Source organism: Osmerus eperlanus, chromosome 19 (genome assembly GCF_963692335.1).
Source record: "Osmerus eperlanus chromosome 19, fOsmEpe2.1, whole genome shotgun sequence".
NCBI classification, from domain to species: domain Eukaryota; kingdom Metazoa; phylum Chordata; class Actinopteri; order Osmeriformes; family Osmeridae; genus Osmerus; species Osmerus eperlanus.
In genome coordinates, this window is record NC_085036.1 from 11,751,313 (window position 1) to 11,774,321 (window position 23,009).

A 23,009-nucleotide genomic window follows, 5' to 3' on the forward strand; every position below is an offset into this window, starting at 1 on the left:
AGTAATTATAAATAAAACTGATAAAAGGTACATTTATTTTTAGACCCCAGTAGCCGCACCGCAGTCCCTGACTGTCCACATCCCCTCTCCCAACTGTCTCCTGGTGGGACAGGGGATCTGGACAGTCGGGGAGTGCGCTGTAGTTACAGGGATCTGGGCCCACGGCTGTGTTTGGCACTACGCTCTGTGCTGGATTTGAACCCAGGTTGTTGTGGTTTAGGCTATTGTTCTCAACCCACTACACCACAGGGTCCCCTTTCTATATATTTGGAAATAATATATATATATAATATATATATATATATATAACTGATATCAGTTAAATGAATTATCAATAGGTTTGAGGAAGATTTGAACCAGGGCTACAGTGTTTGGCAGTAGACGTGATGGTACACATGCTTACCCACTGAGCCACAGAGGGTTCCTGCAAAGTTACTTTCTACAAGACGGTGTAATTGCCCTTATGACACTACTAAATGCCAAAGGACAAGTATGTTTTGTTTCTGCTAATGCCAAGTTATAAAACAGAATACTCTGCCTTCTAATCATACTTACAAAACAAGTGAAAGTTTGCCGACAGATTTCTAAGAACTTGTTCACAAAATACAATGACGATAAGTAGACTTTTCTTGAATAGACTTATTTATTTCTGCAACACGGATAAATATTAAACAGAAATGTACAGCTTACTGTCTATTATGGGTGGGAATATTTTGGTACCTCACGATTCAATCTTAATTTGAATCTTTATGGTCTTAAAATGCCTTCAAAGGGTCTTAAATTTGATTTACTAAAACCTGCAGGAACCCTGTATATAGTGACTCTGTAGTCTCTGTAAACATATGCAATTGTGTTTAATGTCTTATTGAAAATGATTCATTTAGCAGATACCTGCCAAGGTAACAGGTGGGCTGGTACAGGGGGAAGATTCAAACCTGCGACCTCAAGATCTGCAGTCAAATTCTGTACCACGGGTGAGGTCAGAGGTCAAGGGTCCTGGGGGCTCCTCACAGTGCTGCCCGTTCTCTGCATCCGGGTCGTGGCGGAGTTGCCGTGGCGAGTCCTCCCCCAGTCCCTCTGCCCGAGCCGGCAGAGCAGCAGGGATTTGAAGGTGACCCGGAAGTGCTTGTTACACAGGGCGTAGCAGATGGGGTTCACGGTGCTGTTGATGTAGCACAGCCAGTAGCCCAGCTGCCACAGCTTCTCAGGCACACAGTAGGAGAAGGAGGCCAGCACCATGATGTTGTAGGGGCTCCAGGTGAGGATGAAGGCCAGCAGGATGGCACTCAGGGTCCTGGCTGCCTTCTTCTCCGTGATCATCCTGTTCCTCCTCCGCCTGGCCTTGGGCTGTCTGGTTCGCCTGGACTCGGACAAGCTGGAGCCCCGGAGGGAAGGCTGCCGGCCTCGGAGGTCCTCCACCCTGAGGGCCGGGGGGTCTCCCGGGGGGGGGGCGGTGTCTGGGGCCTCGCTGAGAGGGAGCGTGGCCGGAGGACCTGATACCGTTCTGGGCCTCACCTGCCTCTGCTCTGACTCCTCATCCGAGGACAGAGAGGCAGTAGAGCCCCTCCCTCCTTCTGCCCCCCTGCTTCCTGCGCAGCCCTCCCCGTTGCTGCCCGTGGTGGGGGGCAGGGAGGGTTTGGCTGACCCTCTCCCCTGGGAGTCCTCCCTGCATGGATCCTTCCCCCCTGGGCCCTCTCGGGCGCTGCTGGAGCTGCTCTTGGTGCTGCTGACAGACCTCCCCCCGGAGCCCTGGGGACCCCCTGCGCTGCTCACAGACCCCAGCAGCCCCTCCCGACCCTGGGAGCGCTGCTCGATCTCCCAGTAGATCTTCCAGTAGAGGATCACCATGATGGTGACCGGAAGGTAGAAGGCCGCGATGGCCGTGCCGAAGGTGAGCACGGCGTCGCCCATGAAGGGGATGGAGCAGCTGTCCTGGCGCTCCGAGGCCCTGCCCACCACGTGCGGCCAGAAGAGGATGGCGGGGCCCCACAGGACGAAGGACACGGCCCAGGCCAGGACGATGGCCGCCACCGCCCGCTGCGTCGTCCTCTTGACCCTGTAGGTCAGCGGCCGCGTGACGGAGTAGAAGCGGTCGAAGCTGATCACCAGCAGGTTCATGACGGACGCGTTGCTAGCCACGTAGTCCACGGCCAGCCAGAGGTCACAGGCCACGCTCCCCAGGGCCCAACGGCCCATTATGATGTACGCGGCGTACAGGTTCATGGAAACGGCGCCGAGGATTAAGTCTGCCACCGCCAGGCTCAACAGGAAGTAGTTGCTGACGGTGCGCAGCTGGCTGTTGACCCGGAAGGAGATCAAAACCAGCAGGTTGCCAAGGATGGTGACCAGAGAGAGGGGCACTGTGATGATCACAATCACCAGCACCTCCCATACCTCATGACCCTCCAAAGGGTCTGCTGTCCGGTTGCTGGTCTGGGAGACACAGTTGTTCATATTCCATAGAGCTGGGATGAGTGAAAAAAAGTATTCATTCAACCGAATCAAAAACATTCATTGGAATCCCGATGCGCGATTCCTTATGATGCCGTTTGAACTGAGTTAGCTTTTCATGAAATACAAGTTAATTAAAATTCAATAAATGTAACTCAAATACTATTCATAGAGACACTGGACGCGTAGGTACACGTTTTGGTGTCTTAAAAAACTGATAAATCTATTCACTAAATGGTGGTTAATTTTACTGGTTAAAGTACAAATGACATTTGCCGCAATAGCAGTGCTTTTTATTCTTTTGACAATGGTGTAGCTAATACTGAAACTCCTTCCAACACAAATGTTCTTGTCCTGTAACCTATAATCTTTCCGTGCCATGTACCTTTCTTAAACAATGCAACAACTGTTGAAACGTGTACTTACCGACCCGAGTGGTGCTCGCTTGTAGCCTAGGTTGCGCTGTAGTGATGATGACCTTACGCCGTCTATATAACTTAATGAAAGTATGCCCTGTTGTTGAACCTTGATCGTGTTTGAGCCTTCCTATTGCGGGGAAACTTATCCAGTTTGAATTATTGTTCCTCATATGGCGAGGTCCTGTATGCGGGGAGAAGCTGCACGAAACAGATCAAATGAAACGCCACTGCCATAACACGTGCAAACAATGTCAGGCAGCCTCCTCTACAAACTCAAGTCGCCTGGCATTTAGCTACATCCTTCTAGATTATTTTCCTCTTCGCATTTCCTGTTCCATCCTCATTTAATTGAAAAAATGTAAATAAACAAATTACCTTTACTAAAGTCAACATTGACTTAATTAAAACTAAAGAGGGTACAATTTCTGGGGAAATTGTTGAGTGTGCTGGCGGCCGCCGCAGCTGGGCCAGTTTATTTAACTACATCACCTCCAAACCTATCGTTTCAATTAATATCAAATGTCCGTCCATAATGTTCAAATATTTGGAGAAAAACAACAGTTTTCATGGGGTGTAGCTACATTTTCACATTACCAAAGGACAAACATATAACTGAACCGACATTGCAGCATGTTTAAATACTCTAATGTCAGTTTATTTGAAGTTGTATTCATTTTTTAAATACCCTCTTCAGAATTATTTAAAACATGTTCAGCATTGAATGGTGTAATTGGGAAATTCCATGCAACTAGACACACTGTAAAACATCTGTCTGTTGTGATAACAGACATGTAATTAACTTGATTTTTTTCAATTTCCTTTTGCACCCCCCTCAACCACTCATCCGTCTCTCCACATTAAGATAAAGACTGAAGTTCAATTCACTCAACAGGTTTCATCACCAGAACAAGAGTCAGAGATGTTGAGAGTGCTGTGTCAGTGTAGAGTGTGTATCGACGTGCTGTGATATTGTACAGCTTGTGTGAGTGTGGCTTTACTCTGTGGTGAAGTGCCGTGAGCAGGGATAGAGCAGGGATGGGAGTCTCTCTCCTGGTGCTTATCACAGGATGTGTTTGCTCTAAGAGACCGAGGGTCACAACGCAGCTCCAGATGAGTTCATGAGTAAACAGAAGAACTGGAGTCAGAGAGAGAGAGAGAGAGAAGAAGGGGTGGTAAGAGAGGGGGGAGATAAAGACAGAGATCCTGGATGAGAAAACCCTGCAAAGGACTTGAAGGGGCAGAAGGACAGGGAAGGAGAGGAGGTGGAGCGAGAGAAGGGAGAGGAAGAGATGGCTAAGAAAAGAAAGGAAAGAAAGTCTTGTCTAACTTACAGCCAGGTCATTTGAATACAGAACACAGTTGTGCAGGATACTAAATAAGAGAGAAGGATGGTTATTGCACAGATTTAATTTATTGCACTGAACAACATACAACATTTCTCTATGATCAGACACCATCTCTAAATAAAGAAATCTCAGCGCTAAAATATCTGATGGCTCCAACTATAACAGAATAAAATATTGAGGAAAGAACACTGTTCAAACATACTGTAACCGGTTTCTGTCATCTGGAAATGTTTTACTTAACTGCTCTGTTATTGAAGGCCAGATTCATGACTGAGATTAGATTACAACTTTATATCTCCATTGCGCCAATGACTGTTCTGGATTCAACTGTGTGCCCACAATCTAGGGTTAGATAGCTGGAACACAAAGCGTTCTTTCTGTCTCCGCCCTTTGTTGAGGGTGAGTAAGAGAAAACAGGCATGTAACAGTCATGTAACAAGGATCAGGTAGACAGCACCAATAACAGGCTTGTTTGACTCTCAATCATCTGTACTCATACCTCAATTTGTACATAATCTAAATGTATCAAAATTGCTTATTTTTCTGCTATAAAATTATTTAGTTATTGCCATTCTTATACTACAAACATTTAGCATTTCCTGTTAGATTTTTGTCCATGTGGATCTTTAAAATGTTATAATTTTTTTGCAGGACTATCTTGCATTTTATTTGTGACATTTTACACGTAAATAATCTCAGATTATTAATATTCAAGATAATATTCACATTACTGCACTCAATGGGTTTTCTGTGTTAAATGAATTAATAAATAACGATACAAAATACTTCTAACACTTTTGCAGGGCAAACCATTGCCTGTTGGTGTCACAAACAAAGACACCTAAAAAAAATTTGAAAATAATAAATATATATCATGAATCAAAGTTTAGGTGCCAAATTGAACCTTCAGTGGAAAGTGACATTGAAGACACACATGCAATCAGATTCAAACATTCGTATCGAATAAGAGTATGCCGATCTAAAGTGTGTCTTTTTTGTATTATTGAACCAAGTGACAAAAATATACATATCTTTAAGTTACAGTGTGCAATATTCACAAATAGGAAGTACGTCATCTAGATCTTATAAATATCAAATATCACAAATCTATCTAATCTATTTTCTGTCTGACATTCATTTTTTTGTAAAACTATATTTAGTAAACATTTAGAAACAGTAAAAAGTATTGTCTTGAAGACAGTAATAGTTGTATAGTAATACTGGGAAACTTCTAATTTTTACAAACATTTATCGTACCTAAACTTGGTGAACTATTACAACAGACCCGTACGCATGTTACCAAAGGTGGTGACACTCATAGAAACATATATTTTACATATAATAACATCTCTAGAAATGCTATAAATCTTTGATTTCACGTTAATCTATTTACGTCATTTGTAACACTTGTTCAAAAGCAGTCGGTCAGGCAAAATTAATTATTTGACCCTCACTCGAACTCTATCAGTCACTTACAAAATATATTCACATAACGGCATCTTCAGAGATTTATTGACTTTATTATCGTGTCTTACACGGTTCTAATGTTCTGCTCATCTGTACACAAATACAGCGTAACCACAAAACTAGGCAAAGCCAGCTAGGGTGTACGTCATAAACAAACATGGAAAGGTAAACATCTAGGTTGAATATATGAAGGTTGAGTCGATGACGTCATCAGGACGCGGATGTTCGGATTTCATGGGACCAGCAGTGACTCGTAACCTATAGCAACAGAACCCTAAATAAGCTACAAACTAATGGTGGCCAACTGTTGCTCCTTAAAATAAACAATATATGCAAACGATTGTAAAAACCAAGTTATCATGCAATTTGTTATAAATCAAATACATTTAATTTAGTGAAATTCTACAAGACAGCCAACTATGTGGACATATATCCCCTTAGAGGCCAAATTGAGCTGCCATCCACCGTACTGTAATGCAATCAGTGAGATAAAGACGGCCCACTTTTGGTATCCGTGAGCTTCTGCAAAATATGCCAAAGTTCATGGGTAATCACGGCGTGTCTCATCCTTCATATATTGATCCCAGGTGAACGTCAGGAAACAAGGAAACAAACTGACCGTACTATTGTTACTCAATGTTTAAGGGCTCTTGAAACACTCCACTGTACCAATGAACTTACTGATAAATTTTTTTGTGTGTGTGTGTGTGTGTGTGGGTGTGAGTAAGTGCATGCGAGCGCGCGTGTGCCTATGTGCATTTGCGCGTGAGTGGGTAATTGCGTGTGTGTGTGTGTACACAATGTGCAGTATGTGCTTACCACCACCTTCTCATATCCCGTTTGTGGCACACACGAACACCAGCACAGCAGACAGGAGCTTACTCTTTTTGGCATGGCCGGAGGAGGGTGATTAGAGGGCCCCCGCGGGCCCTCTAGTTAGAGGGAAGGGCCTGCCAGGGTTGACCCCTGACCTCGACGGCCTCACATGTTCCCGAAGAGGATGGAACAGAGCAGGAAGACGGCATAGAGGGACAGGAGACCCAGGCCCAGGCGGCGGTCCAGCTTCCAGTGGTTCAGATGGACACTCGTCACCTGAGCAGACACACGCACGCAGAAGGGCAGAAGAAGAAGCATGCAGTGTCTGTACGTCACTCTGGATAAGACCGCGTGTACATTTAGTCATTTAGCAGACGCTCTTATCCAGAGCGACTTACAGTAAGTACAGGGACATTCCCCCGAGGCAAGTAGGGTGAAGTGACTTGCCCAAGGACACAACGTCATTTGACACAGCCGGGAATCGAACTGGCAACCTTCAGATTACTAGCCCGACTCCCTCACCGCTCAGCCACCTGACTACTCGCGTGTAGCGTCTAAAGGGGTCAACCGTAGCTTTGACCGTAGGGAGGGGAGGGCAGATGTGTCGTGTGTGCAGTAGGCCTGTGTAGTAAAGGCAGGTGAGACACGAGGGGTTTTGACATTTGCTGTATGGATGTTTCGACTACTTTAATACCCGAGCATCTCTAGCAGGCTGTCCTGAGAGGCCCACTTCTAGTCCATGTCTGTCATAAACCATGTCTCGTAAAGCAGTTCCAATAAAACGTTGCCAACCCAGTATGTTTATGTGTGGAGCCAGGTCTGAGGTGTAATGAACTATACTCAGGGCCCAGTGTCACATGAAGGTGTCAATACGACAGTAATAAAAATCTACTTTACTGTGTACACGTACACACACACATTTACTACATTGGCTACTTTTAGCTTATGTACACACACATGCGTATGTGTGCATGTACTACACGGTCAGAAAGACAGAGGACCGCAGCACACACACACACACACACACACACACACACAGTGACTCACGGTCAGGAAGACAGAGGCCAGCAGCAGGACTACAGAGTACACCAGCCCCTTGTTGTTGATGTAGACCTGTTAGAGACACCAGAAACAGGGCTGTCATATCCTACATTGTCAACCCAAAGAAATCCTTCAAATCTTAAATCATACTTAGACAGCGTCACAGTTAGAAGTTACCGATGATCCGTGTTCCACCACCAGAGTCCGTAGAGCCCAGGGGAATCCCAGCCCCAACAGGATGTCAAAGATGTTACTGCCGATGGAGTTCGACACTGCCATGTCGCCCATACCTGCAGAGGGAGACATGGAATAAAAATAAACAAATTGAAAATGGATTTGGGTTAAGTTTCTGCGTGGTTAAGAGACGGAAAGAGATGGATATTTATGAAAGAATGAGGGGACATGAAACAAAGGAACAGCAATGAAAATAGACGAGGTTTAGTCACCATGGGGTGGAAAGACAGAGAGAGAGAAATAAACTAAGCGGAGAGAGAGAGTATTGTTTGAGCATACCTTGCCGTGCCACGATGAGGCTAGCCATGCAGTCTGGCACGCTGGTGCCGGCAGCCAGGAAGGTGATGCCCATGATGTAGTCTGGGATGTCTAGAGTGTGGCTGATGATGGTGACCTGGAGGGCACACGCAGACACAACACACACACACACACACGTATACAGAAAGAACACACACACACACATATCCAGACACAACACACACACACGCGCGGACAAAACACACACACAAGCACACACACGCATACAGACGGAACAAACACACCCCCAAAATGTTACTTCAAAACCTCCAAATGGTCACTCCTTGGTCGGAAAAGGTGCAGGCGGGAGAAGAGAGGGGAGGAGAAAGACGAGAGGTCCTCACCATCCACACCATGAGATAGGAGAAGATGGCGATCCAGAGGGTGGAGCCCATGAACGACACCATGAACCAGCGGTGCCAGCGAGGCCACACACAGTTGGGCACGGTGCAGTAGAGGAGGGTGCTCAGGGGCCAGGAGATCAGCCACTTGGCCCGGGCAGCCCAGCTGCCTGGAACGCAGAGGTCAGAGGTCAGACAGGTAAGCCGGAGCAACGCCCGCTCCTACGTTTGCAAACCGCGCGGTGAGATTGCCTCCACCGTTAAGCGGCACGCTTTATGTCAAGTTTATGACTGTTATTGGACACGCCTCGTTCATGACCCCCAGCTGCTCTCAGCTGCATCAGTAAGCAGCAGCAGGCCCACGCTCACCCGGGAGGTAGAAAGGCCTGAAAGGAGCGTCGTCATCCTCCTCTTCCTCGTCCGCACGGCAGCCCTCGGCCCCCGGCTTCTCGCCCGCCTCCCCGTCCCTCACCCCGGCCCCCACGGGAGTCTGCCTCTCCACGCTGCCTCCGTTCTCCAGACCTCCAGAGCCCTTCAGGGGGCTAGCCTCGCCGTCCTGCTGGCCCCCGGGGCTGCGGATCAACCTCTGTCTCTGTGGACGGGGGCGGGAGAGAGGGAGAGAGAGGGATATGGAGGGAGAGACAGGGGAAGAGAGAGAGAGGGAGAGAGACACAGCGAGAGACAATGAGAGAGAGGAAGAGAGAGAGGGAGAGAGACACAGCGAGAGACAAGGAGAGAGAGAGGAAGGGCACAACAGCACTGTATAGCAGCGTGTGACACGGTGCAGCGTGTGACACCGTGTCAGCGCGTGGGCGTGTCGGGTGTGGCTGAGAGCTCACCTCGCTGATGAGCACGCGCCCGGCCATGCTGAGCCTGGTCCGGGGGGAGAAGTGGGGCGTGATCATGATCCGCAGCCCCGCCTCGGAGAAGGACAGCTGGTGGGGGTTCAGGATCAGCAGCTCGTCCACCATCACCACCGGAGAAGACTCCTGCCCCGGGCCTGACGACCCTGGAGGGGTCACCAACACCACACATCAGACACCAGCTCTGCCTGAACACGCTCCCAACCCCCCTTCTCAGTTCAAGTTTACTGGCCATTTGTAACTAGGACAGGTGCAGGTATTTTGGGATTGTATGGTGACTTCCAGCTGGGGGAGGTGCATACCTTTCTTCAGCAGCGTCATGGAGGTGTTGCAGTTGGCTCCGTCGTCTCCTGCCTGCTCCTCCCTCAGGGCCTCGGAGCCCCGGCAGCACGGCCCAGAAGCCTCCAGCCGACGCTCCACAAAACCCCGGATCGGAGAGTTGAACCTGAGACCGAGCACTTGTGTCAGAGGTGGAGATACAGGTGGAGATACCAGGTGGAGATACCAGGTGGAGATACCAGGTGGAGATACAGGTGGAGATACAGGTGGAGATACCAGGTGGAGATACAGGTGGAGATACCAGGTGGAGATACAGGTGGAGATACAGGTGGAGATACCAGGTGGAGATACAGGTGGAGATACCAGGTGGAGATACAGGTGGAGATACAGGTGGAGATACCAGGTGGAGATACCAGGTGGAGATACAGGTGGAGATACAGGTGGAGATACCAGGTGGAGATACAGGTGGAGATACAGGTGGAGATACCAGGTGGAGATACCAGGTGGAGATACCAGGTGGGGCGTGCTGGGTCGCAGGGCTCATCTTACTCACTTCATGATCAGAATGTAGACTCCATACATCGAGATGAGCATCAGAGACTCCCACCTGTGGGGACACACACACACACACACACTGTGATACACTACAACCTGACAGTCTACACACACACACACTGTGATACACTAGAACCTGACAGTCTACACACACACACACTGTGATACACTAGAACCTGACAGTCTACACACACACACGCTGTGATACACTACAACCTGACAGTCTACACACAGACATATACTCACCAGACCACTTTGGCATCATAGATGACCTACAGGGAGAGATATTCAACGTTTAAAGCAACAGAGAGATGCAACTGTTCCTTTGTGAGCATTCTAGTTGTTTTACTAGAAACACTGGGTTGGCTGGGCTGAGAACAGCAGTCACAGACTAGATTAGGGGTATGGTTTGTTTCCTAGGTACTCTACGGTATGTTGGACTGCAAACAAACGTGAGCAGGTTTAGGGTCAGGGTCAGGGACGAGCTGTCTCACCAGGATGAGAGCCAGCACTGACAGTATGTAGTACAGAGAATCTCTGAACAGGGACCACCATGTCAGAACCACCGTCTACAGGAGAGACAGAGAGAGAGAGAGAGAGGAGAGAGAGAGAGAGAGAGAGAGAGAGAGAGAGAGAGAGAGAGAGAGAGAGGGACAGAGAGAAATAGATGAATGTATCCATTGAAAATAAAACCCATCAGTATTGAAACAGAATAACTCTAGTTGTGTACCTGTCCTGCAAAGATCCCACAGACACCAATAATGACCAGGATGTTAAAGACAGCAGAGCCTACAATGGTGCCAACCCCCACATCCCCCTTAGTGATGAACACACCTGACAGAGAGGACGAAAGGGACAAGGGCCTGACTCAGAGGTTGTTATTGACAATGTTGACATCTACAGGACATGAATGGAATTACATGTGTTCGAGGGATTGAAGATACATTCCACAGTTAATTGCGGGTCATTGAATCAGTCAGTGAAGTCACAGACGAGTGAGAGTTTCCTAAGAGTCTGGTTGGAATCGGACACTGACCAATGAGAGAGGTGAACAGCTCAGGGGCGGAGCTCCCGGCGGCCATAAAGGTTGCCCCGGCAACATCCTCACTGAGTTGAAGGTTCTGACAGAGAGAGTGAGAGAGAGAGAGAGAGAGAGAGAGAGAGAGAACACAAAGAACACCTCACATACATACTCATATCCAGAGCAGCAAATACATCTTAAAAAACCCTAATATGAAAAAGTCCCAGGGCTGTTCTATACGTATGGCTGGACCTGGCTAGAACTCAAACAACAAGAGTCACAAACAACAGCCAGGATGACACTGCCATCTCAGCTTGTCTCTTACCTCTGATATTTTCTCGAGGGATGGAACAAAGTAGTCGTCACACACTATAGCTAGCGCATAGAACATGTAGATGGCCTGGGAGAGAGACAGAGAGACAGAGACAGAGAGAGAGAGAGAGAGAGAGAGGAGAGAGGAGAGAGAGAGAGAGAGAGAGAGAGAGAGAGAGAGAGAGAGAGAGAGAGAGAGAGAGAGAGAGGGAGAGAGAGAGGAGAGAGAGAGAGAGAGAGAGGAGAGAGAGAGAGAGAGGAGAGAGAGAGAGAGGAGAGGAGAGAGAGAGAGAGAGAGAGAGGAGAGAGAGAGAGAGAGAGAGGGAGAGGGAGAGAGAGAGATTCAGCAGAGCAGGAAACAGGGGGAACTGGACTGGGTGGGTGAGTAAACATCAGCTCCATGATCCCGTCATGATAGGATGATGGTTGGGAGGGCGGTGGACATGTGTACTCACACACAGCACGTGTAGAAGCACGGCCCCCCCCTCGCCTCTCCTCCTTGGTGAAGATGTCTTCAGGAAACTCATGGATGGCTGTGGGGGGGGAGGGTGGGGGGGGCGCGGGGACACACACACACATTTAGTGTTGATTCGAGTCTCTCTCTGTCCCAGGTGTATGCAGTATCAGCAAGGCCGAGGGTTTCCCACCCCGCAGCTGTGTTCACCATCCAGTCCTTCCACTCCAGACTGTGTTCCCCCTCCCTCCCATCCAGTCCTTCCACTCCAGACGAGGGAGTCGGAGTCGAGAGGAACATCGTGTTCTTTTCCATTATGTTTTTTCTATTGTCTTCCATTCCCCCAGGACCTGTGTGACGTGACAGGTGTTGTGCTCGCTACCCGCCCCCCCCCCCCCTCCCCCTCCCCCCCGACACACACAACACACACTCCTTAATCTTAACAACTGAGATGTGAGCAGATCAGCTACTGACAGGGTACAGACACCTGGGCTGTCTGTCAGAGGTCGGTCCCCTGGGCGCTGGATCACCCTGCGCTCTCACTACAGTGTGTTGAGGAGGACAGGGCTTTCGCACGAGTGCCGTTCTTTTTGCACTTAGGATCCATCCGTGACACGGTGCAGGAACAGGCTCAACGTTTGAGGGTATACGGATGTGTAGGACCAACCAGAGGACGTATGTTTCACAAATCCGGCCCATGGACAGGGATGGCAGAGAGAGAGGAAAGGGAGGGTGGAGGGAGGGGGCAGGGTGGAGAAAGAGGGGAGGGAGGAAGGGTGGATGGATGGAGAGAGATGGACAGATAGAGGCAGAGGGCAGGGTGGAGAGAGAGGGGAGGGGGGTGGAGAGAGAGGGGAGGGGGGTGGAGAGGGCAGGGTGGAGAGAGAGGGGTGGAGAGAGAGGGGAGGGGGTGGAGAGAGAGGGGAGGGGGTGGAGAGAGAGGGGAGGGAGGGTGGAGAGAGAGGGGAGGGTGGAGAGAGAGGGGAGGGGGGTGGAGAGAGAGGGGAGGGGGGGGGTGGAGAGAGAGGGGAGGGGGGTGGAGAGAGAGGGGAGGGAGGGTGGATGGAGAGAGATGGACAGATAGAGAGAGAGGGCAGCGTGGATGGAGAGAGATGGACAGAGAGAGAGAGAGGGCAGCGTGGATGGAGAGAGAGAGAGGGCCGTTGGTGCAGCTCTTGAGCGCGGGAGAAAATGAACTTTAACGACTGGGGAGCCCAGAGCTATTAATAGTCCTGTGCAGAGAGGCAGTAGTGGTTACACAGGCTCACAATGGCCTGTGCTCTGCACGTCACCGTACACGCCACCAAACACACACACACACACACACACCACACACCGATGCCAAGGTACAAAATACCATAGGTGACATGCAGCCTGTCCTGTGTCTGTGACATCATGCAGTGAACATTCTTCTGGAAGATTAAGAGGCCAGCCCTCATTCTGAATATTTGATTTTGATCCTTAAATCTGTAGTGTGAAACAGGAGGCCATATGGCAAACACAGCCATGTTCACTGGGTGATAGTGAGTGACTGAGGGAGGGGAGGGGAGGGGAGGGGAGGGGAGGGGAGAGGGAGGGGAGGGGAGGGGAGGGAGGGAGGGAGGGAGGGAGGGGAGGGAGGGAGGGAGGGAGGGAGGGGAGGGGAGGGGAAGGAGGGAGGGATGCTAACTGAGGAATGGGGGGGTCTCGTGGACATAGCAGAAAGGAGAAGCTCATTTCCTCCTCTGACCAGCTGTGGCAGAGGACGGATGGGGAACTACAACACCCACAGCTTGTCATGTCACTTCCTCCCTGTCATGTCACTTCCTCCCTGATCAGAGACAGAGAGTCATCGAGAAAGTGAGAGAGACACAGAGTCAGAGAGAGAGAGTCAGACAGAGTCAGACTCAGAGTCAGAGAGACAGTCAGAAAATCAGAGACAGAGAGTCGTAGAGAAAGTCAGAGGAAGACAGTCAGTGGGAGAGAGTTTCCTGGTCAAACAATGAGGATATCTGTGTTCCTGCTCAGGCATTAATGTCTTCTTTGTTTAATTGTTTCTCTTTGCATTTTGAGCTAACAGCCCCCCTCTCTGATCTGGACCCTGTACCCAGGTCGCAGGGAGTCTCTCAGACAAAAAGGCCTGGTCTAAATCTGTGTGTAAATGCAGCGCTGTGACACGGGGCTCAGATCAACGTTTTGACGAGTTGCTCCGGTGAAAGCAGTTGCCATGGAGACCCTCTCCCCGGGGGCAGTGGTTTGTTGACGGGCGGCAGTGGGGAGCCAATGGCGACGGGGCGAGAAGCGAGACAGGGGGAGGGGAGCGTGTGTTTCCCATGGTTCCCACTTTATGAAATATGGAAGAAAAAAAAAGAAAGAGAAGAAATGACAGGCAGCTCTGGAGCGAAATGACTAAAAATATTTATTTTCCTCGCCAACCGAAGAGAGAGTGGAGCGAAGAGAGAGTGAGAGAGAGAGAGAGATAGAGAGAGAGATAGAGAGAGAGAGACAGAGAGAGAGACAGAGAGAGAGACAGAGAGACAGAGAGAGAGACAGAGACAGAGACAGAGAGAGAGAGAGAGAGAGAGAGAGAGAGAAGAGAGAGAAGAGAGAGAAGAGAGAGAGAGAGAGAGAGAGAGAGAGAGAGAGAGAGACAGAGAGAACACCAATGAGGGTGTTGTCTGTGCTGTGTTAAGATGCTAGAGCTCTGTTTCCACTCTCTCCCTCAGACAGCACGGTCGGCTGACAGACTTAGCACCAGCTTGAAGCTCATTTAAATATTTGTACTTGGCTTCCCCTGCAGGGTGTGTGTGTGTGTGTGTGTGTGTGTGTGTGTGTGGTGTGTGTGTGTGTGTGTGTGTGTGCGTGTGTGTGTGTGTGTGTGTGAGATGGGCTCTCAGAAAGTGAGCTACATACTGTAATCACAGCTCCTGTGTTGCAAGCCGTGACCACACAGCAGCAGGTTGCAGGGAGCTCCGCCCACTTTGCTCTAAGGGGGGAGTGATCTCAGTGGCCGTCTCCACCCACTGTGCCTCTGAGGGGGAGGAGCCATCCTGATGGGGTCAGGGTTGATCCCAGAACAGTCCTGCTCTGCTCCGCTCTGAGAGGACTTCATCCTGAACAAAAGAACCTCTGACAAAGAAGATCCTCTTCACTCTCACTCTCGCCTTGATCTTATTAAAATTCACAGCTGATCCAATCAAGTTCCTAGAGGGCTGAACATGTCCTTGCCATGTAAGCTGTGTGTAAGTGTGTGGTGTGTGTGTGTGTGTGCGCGTGTGCGTGTCTGTTCCATGTCATGAATCCCGATTACAAGTGAAAGTCCTACTAAATGAAACCACTGAAGCTGTGATAATAGATCTCTACTCTGTCAGCTGCAGGAGGCAGTGGAGGGGGGGGGCAGTGAGGGGGAGGGCAATGGGGAAGGGGCAGTGGAGGGGGGGGGGGGCAGTGAGGGGGAGGGCAGTGGAGGGGGAGGGCAATGGGGAAGGGGCAGTGGGAGGGGGGGGGGCTGAATGACAGGCAGAGGGGGAGGGGACATGTTATTGATCTCCGGGCCTGCAGGGTGTCTGGAGTCCCACTGTGGTATTGAGTAAAGCAGCTACATGCCCAACACAAGCAGAATCTCCACACTGGCCCCGCCCACCTTAGCATCCTGCATTTTTTATGAAGGATCACAAAATGTATTTCTCCCAGGTGATGGAATATTCAGTCATGCGTCGATACGGGTAGATCTATACTATAATACTATACTAGCTATGAAAATTAACAGGAATAGATCTATACTAGGATAATATACTAACTAACTTTATTACCAGGAATAGTTATATCCTACTATACCAGTAAACTAGCTAACAGTATAACTACAAATATGTCTACACTACCATCCTTATCTAGCTAACAGTTTTGCCAGAAATAGATCTATGCTACCCTACTATACTAACATTATTACCAGAAATATATCTACAGTATTCTATCATACCAATGTAACGTAAATACTATACTGGCTAACAGTTTTGCTCGGTGTAGAAACTGTACCTGCTGATACTGTGTGCTTGTTGCAGAGCCACAGTTGACCAAACGTCCACTCCTAAGGTTATTCTCTTCCACTTCAAACAAGTCACATGATCCCTGATCATCTCAAGATATCAGGCCACGTTCTCCAGACACACCACTCCACTGAAATAGGTTATTATTAAACAGCACTTCTAGCACTGCTATATAGCACTAGTATATACCACATAGGTCTGATTTAAATAACCAGTTTTCAACTTGGATCAGGTGGGTTTGATAAAGAAACTCAGACCCCCAATCCTCCCTGAGATGTTGAGGAGGTCACGCTAAGACATACATGATGAGGTTCCAGCTCTACTGATGCACAGACAAGGTTTACTCCAGTATACAGATCACACCTGCTACAGCACTGTGGCTAAGTGGTCTACTCTACTTCAACATCATCGATCGTCATCTTCGGGATCACAAAACCTTGTTTGTGCGCCGGTAGAGGTTTGTGGTAGTTATTAGAGTTTCCTTTCTTTGGGGCTTTTCACAATCCCAAAACTCACCACATAAAGCATTTTATAAATAGTTATCTGTTGCTGTTCTTCCCCGTGTCTGACCCCCCTCCCCACCCCTCCCCTGATCTGACTAGACAATGCAGAGAACCACCGAACACAGCTTCCAGAAGGCGGAGCGGAGAGCTAAGAATATTCTTCCCCAATTCCCAAAGCCTCCAGATAAACAGAGCAGCACTCCCACACAGAGCCTGCACAGGCATGGCCGTTTGCTCCTATTTGATTTGAGGGACATAATAAATGACTCCCCTGATGAGTATGTGGGACTTTTGAAAGAAAATATTAGAATATCTGCCAGGGTCTTTTTTTTCTCCTCTACTTTCACTGAACCACCAAAATATCTTTATGGAAAAAAACATCTCTTGGTGTACATCTCATACAGTGCAGTCTGCCAAAATAAACAATTTACTGAAGAAGTAAAAAAAAAACGGAAGAAAACCCCCCCCCCCCCCCCCCCCACGAGGAATCGTTATTGACAGTTGTAATGTATTCGGTCTGTCTCCCTCCCGCACCCCCCCCCCCCCCCCTGTTCTATATTTAGCCTTTCTCCTCTGCGTGGTCGTTCGTTCCTGCCTCTGCACTTTCAGTGCTTTGAAAGACAGAATTATCTGGGTTTCAAAATTTAGCATTCAGTTGCTTAGCAACACGGCCTCAAAGGCTTGCGATGCGAAGGCAGACACAGCCGTCTCCGTCTTGTTTAGCCACGGAGCAATGGGGGTGAAGGGGCGAGGGGTAGGTGTGCTACGGGTGGAGTGGGGGGGTAAGTGAACGCACTCCAGCGCTATTCCTGAGGTGATATTCCTCGAAGCCAGGCGTTTGATCACTTTATAGATCAGGGCATCTCCAGCAGTTGCAGTGGGGTCAGACCAGGGCGATGGGAACCACACAGAGCAACAAAATAACAATCTGAGTTTATGATTGTAGTCAGCGATGCCTGGGTTGGAGGATGAGTTTTTATGTGTGAAGCTACGTTTGACATTGTCAGCCTATTCGTTTAGCAGAGACTTTTATCCACAGCAACTATACACAAAAAGTGTATAGTTCAAGGAACGGTTTTGTATTTTTCCACACAGTGCAAAGTGCAAAGTAGCCACACATCAGCTACCGGGCATGGTGAAACAATAACAATCTGTTAGTACTACTCAACCTTCGTCTCCTGGTACCTCATCACAGGTGTATTACTACTGGACAGTCTACTGCTATTTCAGAGCCTCACCCCGGCTGCACGGGCTCTCCTGTCAAGATCATCTAGGGGTTCTTTCGAAGATGGCTTGATGATGAGAGAACTTGAAGAGAGCCTGAAATAGACCACGGTACTAAATAGACCACAGTACGTAACAGAAAACACAATGGACCATATTTGAAGACCAGAGGACAGGTCAGGGTCCATATCTTGTTTTTGTACACTACATGTACCTGGTCAGGTGCATCTTGTATAATCGGGTTTGTGGTATTCTGCTGATAAGAGTTATGAAGAGACGTTGCTTGAATGTACACGGTTCATATCCAGATACAGAGTTAAACCCTGTGTGTGGCTACACCCCCTAGGACAGAGAGAGAGAGAGAGAGAGAGAGAGAGAGAGAGAGAGAGAGAGAGAGAGAGAGAGAGAGAGAGAGAGAGAGAGAGAGAGAGAGAGAGGAGAGAGAGAGAGAGAGAGAGAGAGAGAGAGAGAGAGAGAAAGAGAGGAAAGAAAAGAAACAAAGAAAGAGAGAGGGAGCGTTCCAGCATGGTCGCCTCCCCAGCCTGCTCACTGTTTAAATAACTGTTTATCTATTTCCTTGATTATTCCATTGCGCAAGTCTGGCACGCAGGCAGCAAGCCCAGCACACAGACCCCATCATCCCACTGCGCGGCCACAGTTAACACACACAGTTTACAGAGCACAGATTCCTCCCAACCTCTCTGGCTAGGCCTGCGTAACCTTTCATATCACCCGCAGGGGAGAGGCAGGGCCTGCCATCCAACCAGGCCTCCCTGCCTAACCCAAACACACACACACACAATTTAGCACACTCTCATATAAATACACGCTTTCACATAAACGTACACACTCACACATAAACACACACCAAACACGTAAACACACACACACATAAGCACACTCACACATAAGCACACTCGCATAAATGCACACACACTCACATGTAGACACACACACGCTCACATAAACACACACAAACACACACAAACACACACTTAGCAAAATTTGGGACCTCTACCAGACCCACCCCTCATCCCCTTAAGCCCCTTGGTGACTCTGGAAGTGTCCTGTCTGAGAATGCTGGGGGAGGATGGAACTCAGGGACTTGGGAGGAAGAGAGGGAGGTAGAGGGGGGGTAGAGAGGGAAGTAGAGGGAGGTAGAGATGGAGGTAGAAAGGGAGGTAGAGATGGAGTTAGAAAGGGAGGTAGAGATGGAGTTAGAAAGGGAGGTAGAGATGGAGGTAGAAAGGGAGGTAGAGATGGAGTTAGAAAGGGAGGTAGAGATGGAGTTAGAAAGGGAGGTAGAGATGGAGGTAGAAAGGGAGGTAGAGATGGAGGTAGAAAGGGAGGTAGAGATGGAGGTAGAGATGGAGGAAGAGGGGAGGTAGAAGGGGGGGGTAGAGAGGGAGGTAGAGGGAGGTAGAGGGGGGGTAGAGAGGGAGATAGAGAGGGAGGTAGAGATGGGGTGTTGAGGTAGCCCACAGTCTGTAGCACAGAGACCAGAGCTGAGAGTGCAGTGGTGTTCATGGTGTTGCTACGTCCTCATCCTGCAGTAAGTACTCATACATATTAGTGTGAAGCAACTGTATCCTGCTCTGTTTGTGAAACACATCCTTCCCACTGAGAGGGAGTAGAGGCCAGGGGAAGTAGAGGCCAGGGACAGTAGAGGCCAGGGACAGTAGAGCCCAGGGAAAGTAGAGGCCAGGGACAGTAGAGCCCAGGGGAAGTAGAGGCCAGGGGAAGTAGAGGCCAGGGAAAGTAGAGGCCAGGGGAAGTAGAGGCCAGGGACAGTAGAGGCCAGAGGGAGTAGAGGCCAGGGACAGTAGAGCCCAGGGGAAGTAGAGGCCAGAGGGAGTAGAGGCCAGGGACAGTAGAGTTCTAGAGTGTCAGGAGGAGGTGAGAGGCTGTGGGCTGACTCACCTGCTCTGGGCTGTTCTGGGGTCTGGTCCAGGGTCTGGTTTTCCATCCACTCCTGCATCAGTCTACGTCTGAAAAGCTGTGGTCCAGCATGGTGTCCTGACTGCCTCCCAGACAGGCTGGTGTCTGTTCCAACACAGCAACACAACACAACCATGAACACAGCCATCAACACAGCCATCAACACAGCCATCAACACAGCCATCAACACAGCCATCAACACAGCCATCAACACAGCCATCAACACAGCCATCAACACAGCCATTAACACAGGTTTGGGTTTGACTTCTTCTGAATCATACTACTCTAACACACACTCCCCTGCCTTTACACACTCTCATACACCCTCCTCTGTCACACACACTCACACACACACTCCTGTCTCATACACACTCCTCTGGGATTGCATTCAAACGCAGAGCACCGTCGATAATTAAGCTGGAGGAACACAACCCAGCGGAAACATGAGAGCGTGAACAGAGAGGAGCTGCAGCCCATATTCCTCCTCCGATCAGGACATAACAGAACACCTCAGACGCATGGAGACTCCTGTCAACACAGCAGCCAAGGGTCTGGGGAGATTGGGTCATCTTTTATGAGCGCTGAAATCTCTTTAGGGTGTAAATCCCTGTTGTCTGGTCCGCCCCGATGGTCTGGCTCTTTATTTAGACTGAAGCTTTGCATACCTCTAAATAAGGACTGCCTCAACTGGACCATCTATGTCGGTCTCATCATCTACTGTCGACATGGGACAGAACGTCAGTCTAGTCACAATATACCGGCTGGTTCCACATCGGCATGCACGCACACTCCCGTCTCACACACACGCTCACAAACACTCTCATACACCCTCCACTGCCTGACACACACCCTCCTACGTGCTCTCAGAAACACCTCTGTATCACACACACACTCGTACACGCTCTCATGTACACTCCAGAGCCACACACACCCTCACACACACGCTCTCATGTACACTCCAGAGCCACACACACCCTCACACACACGCTCTCATGTACACTCCAGAGCCACACACACCCTCACACACACGCTCTCATGTACACTCCAGAGCCACACACACCCTCACACACACGCTCTCATGTACACTCCAGAGCCACACACACCCTCACACACACGCTCTCATGTACACTCCAGAGCCACACACACCCTCACACACACGCTCTCATGTACACTCCAGAGCCACACACACCCTCACACACACGCTCTCATGTACACTCCACACCCTCACACACACTCTCTCATGTACACTCCACAGCCACACACACCCTCACACACACGCTCTCGTGTACACACACCCTCTGGTGCTTCATACACAGTCCAGTGTGTTTCATCATCACTAGATATTGTCTCCTTTGTTGTCCTCAACAGTCAAATCATCTGGTTTGAGGCGGGCCTCGCTTGACTGAGGCAGTGCAGGGCTTTCATGTAAGCGCCTCAACACCAGCCGCCTAATATGAATTTCAAATAGCCCCCCCGTCCCCGTCACAGATGGTACCATAACCACCATAAGCGCTCCTCCAACTATCACAGCACACACTCCTACCTACTCCTACGACTGGGGTCTCACTCTCCTCTCTCTCTCTCTCTCTCTCTCTCTCTCTCTCTCTCTCTCTCTCTCTCTCTCTCTCTCTCTCTCTCTCTCTCTCTCTCTCTCTGTGTGAGGATCAGTAGGAGGTGGAGGAACAGGACACTAGTAATAGGAGGAGCAGCAGATGTAGATGCAAATGAAGATGGAGGAGGAAGTTAGAGAGGAGGAGGAGGGTGAGAAGGTCGTAGAGGGGAGGAGGAGGAGGAGACAGAAGACGTGTGTTCACAGAAGGCCATCTGATGTTAATGATGACAGTCTGGTGTACTCTAGACACCGCTGCTTCACCCAAGCACCTGGACACACGCAGCGACAACCAGAAACACTCTCAAAGATAAACACACACACACACTCAGTCGCTCACACACACTCAGTCCCTCATACACTCTCACTCACACACACACACACACACACACACTGTGGAACTGAACACAGAGCAGGTTCATTCACGTCTCTTCCTTTCAACTTCTTCTCACAAGTAAAGTAATATCCTGTCATCTTTATACAATACCAATCTGGGGTAGTCTTGATGATAGAGTCGTGTATTAGCTGATGGCGGTACTGATTCTCCTTTCATGCAAGCTATACTCATTAGCCGTTCTGCCGCTCTAATAAGGCGCTATAGGATCTCCCTGAGCCTGAGTAATTAGGGGTGGGACGGAGACTCGGGGAGGGTAATTGTCTCATGTCTAAGGTTCTGTGAGGATACCGGGCTGGAAATGGGCAGGTGGGGGATCTGGAGGTGGCCTGTACGCGCTGACAACGTGACGCAGGTGTCAAACTGAAGCGGTAGAACCGACTGAGGGGAAGATGGAAAAATAAAGACATTCTCCAGAGTGCACGAGACTATTATTTCTAACATTTCATTCTGAACTAGGTAAATCCTTGATAATGGATGATTCTCATGCTTTTGAAAATGTGTTTGAGCAGTGCTAATAAAATAGACTTGTCTAAGAAGGTTAACACGCGCTATCGAATCTATTTTTCCCTTTTGCTCAGGTGCGAATAACACATCCCGGACAGATTATATCTCTGTGTTATGTCAGACATGACGTTACACGACATTTTAACACAATAGCCCTCTTTGGAAACCTCTCACCTGTCACGTGTAGGACCTGTGAGAGCCAAATGACCGCGAGAAGCCCGATTCCCCCGCAGCAGAACCGCTGGAAGGGCCGCCGTCTACCCTTTTGTAACTTCATTCCAAAATCGTTTGTTCACCCGTCAAAACATAACTGTTGCTGTTGCGGGCAGTTGCGTTTCCACTTTTACTGCAAGCAAGATGTTCGAAATTCTCCCCCGCCGACTCTGTTGTCAAGTTAGTTGATTGCGAAAGGCTGTTAAATCCTGTCCGACTCGATTCAATTCGGATTATTCAGACTATTTCATCCTGTCAATAAAGCGCACCGTGACATCCATGTCTTGAGTTCAAACGAGATTATAAATGAGGATTGGGTGGAGAGGTGTCGACAACACCCACGGCCGCCAGAAGAGAAGATTGAGAGGTCGACAGCAGATCCCAAACCGAGAGTTCGGGCACTGGCAAGCAACACGGTCTCACTGGGTTGACGCCACTCTGACTCGCGGGCTCTGAAGTCCTGTTCGCCGTTCTGCCTCGAGCCGCTATCGTTTAACCACTAGGCGGCGACAGAGAAGGTCTAGCCTAAAATGTGTAGTTTAAGCATGCTGTAGGCTGTGGGTTAGTGTAGATATAGAATGCAGAAGAAATCAGTTTGGAAATCTGTGTGACGTTTTGCATTCATGACCTGAATGACCTCAAGAGGATAACTCAAGAGGAAAACTGTTTCCACTTGACACTTGAGTTTCACAGCAGAAAA

General features: G+C 49.2%; 2 protein-coding genes across 2 annotated transcripts; both read right to left on the minus strand.

Moving 5' to 3' along the window:
• Positions 1–312: 312 nt before the first annotated feature.
• Positions 313–3,204, minus strand: LOC134039370 (muscarinic acetylcholine receptor M1-like). The gene is made up of 2 exons (XM_062485195.1): positions 2,878–3,204; positions 313–2,465 (listed from the first exon to the last, which is right to left on the minus strand). The coding sequence occupies exons 1-2, from the start codon at positions 3,038–3,040 to the stop codon at positions 988–990; spliced, it is 1,641 nt and encodes a 546-aa protein (XP_062341179.1). The 5' UTR covers positions 3,041–3,204; the 3' UTR covers positions 313–987.
• Positions 3,205–4,259: 1,055 nt separating this feature from the next.
• LOC134039369 (sodium/potassium/calcium exchanger 3-like) lies at positions 4,260–22,770 on the minus strand. The gene is given in 18 exon segments (XM_062485194.1): positions 4,260–6,775; positions 7,547–7,612; positions 7,718–7,830; positions 8,054–8,168; positions 8,416–8,582; positions 8,782–9,004; positions 9,252–9,421; positions 9,578–9,720; positions 10,108–10,161; positions 10,356–10,381; positions 10,604–10,678; positions 10,840–10,943; positions 11,146–11,230; positions 11,456–11,530; positions 11,898–11,927; positions 11,929–11,975; positions 19,569–19,691; positions 22,271–22,770. Coding segments are annotated over 18 exon segments (1,830 nt in total). The 5' UTR covers positions 22,374–22,770; the 3' UTR covers positions 4,260–6,664.
• Between the last annotated feature and the right edge of the window lie 239 nt (positions 22,771–23,009).

What these genes read in the sequence shown, in the direction of transcription:
- LOC134039370 (XM_062485195.1), bottom strand. Translation starts at nt 3,040, where the DNA reads ATGAGGAACAATAATTCAAACTGGATAAGTTTCCCCGCAATAGGAAGG. An exon ending in AGCGAGCACCACTCGGGTCG is followed by an intron (nt 2,466 to 2,877) that starts GTAAGTACACGT and finishes CACTCATCCCAG; the next exon opens with CTCTATGGAATATGAACAAC.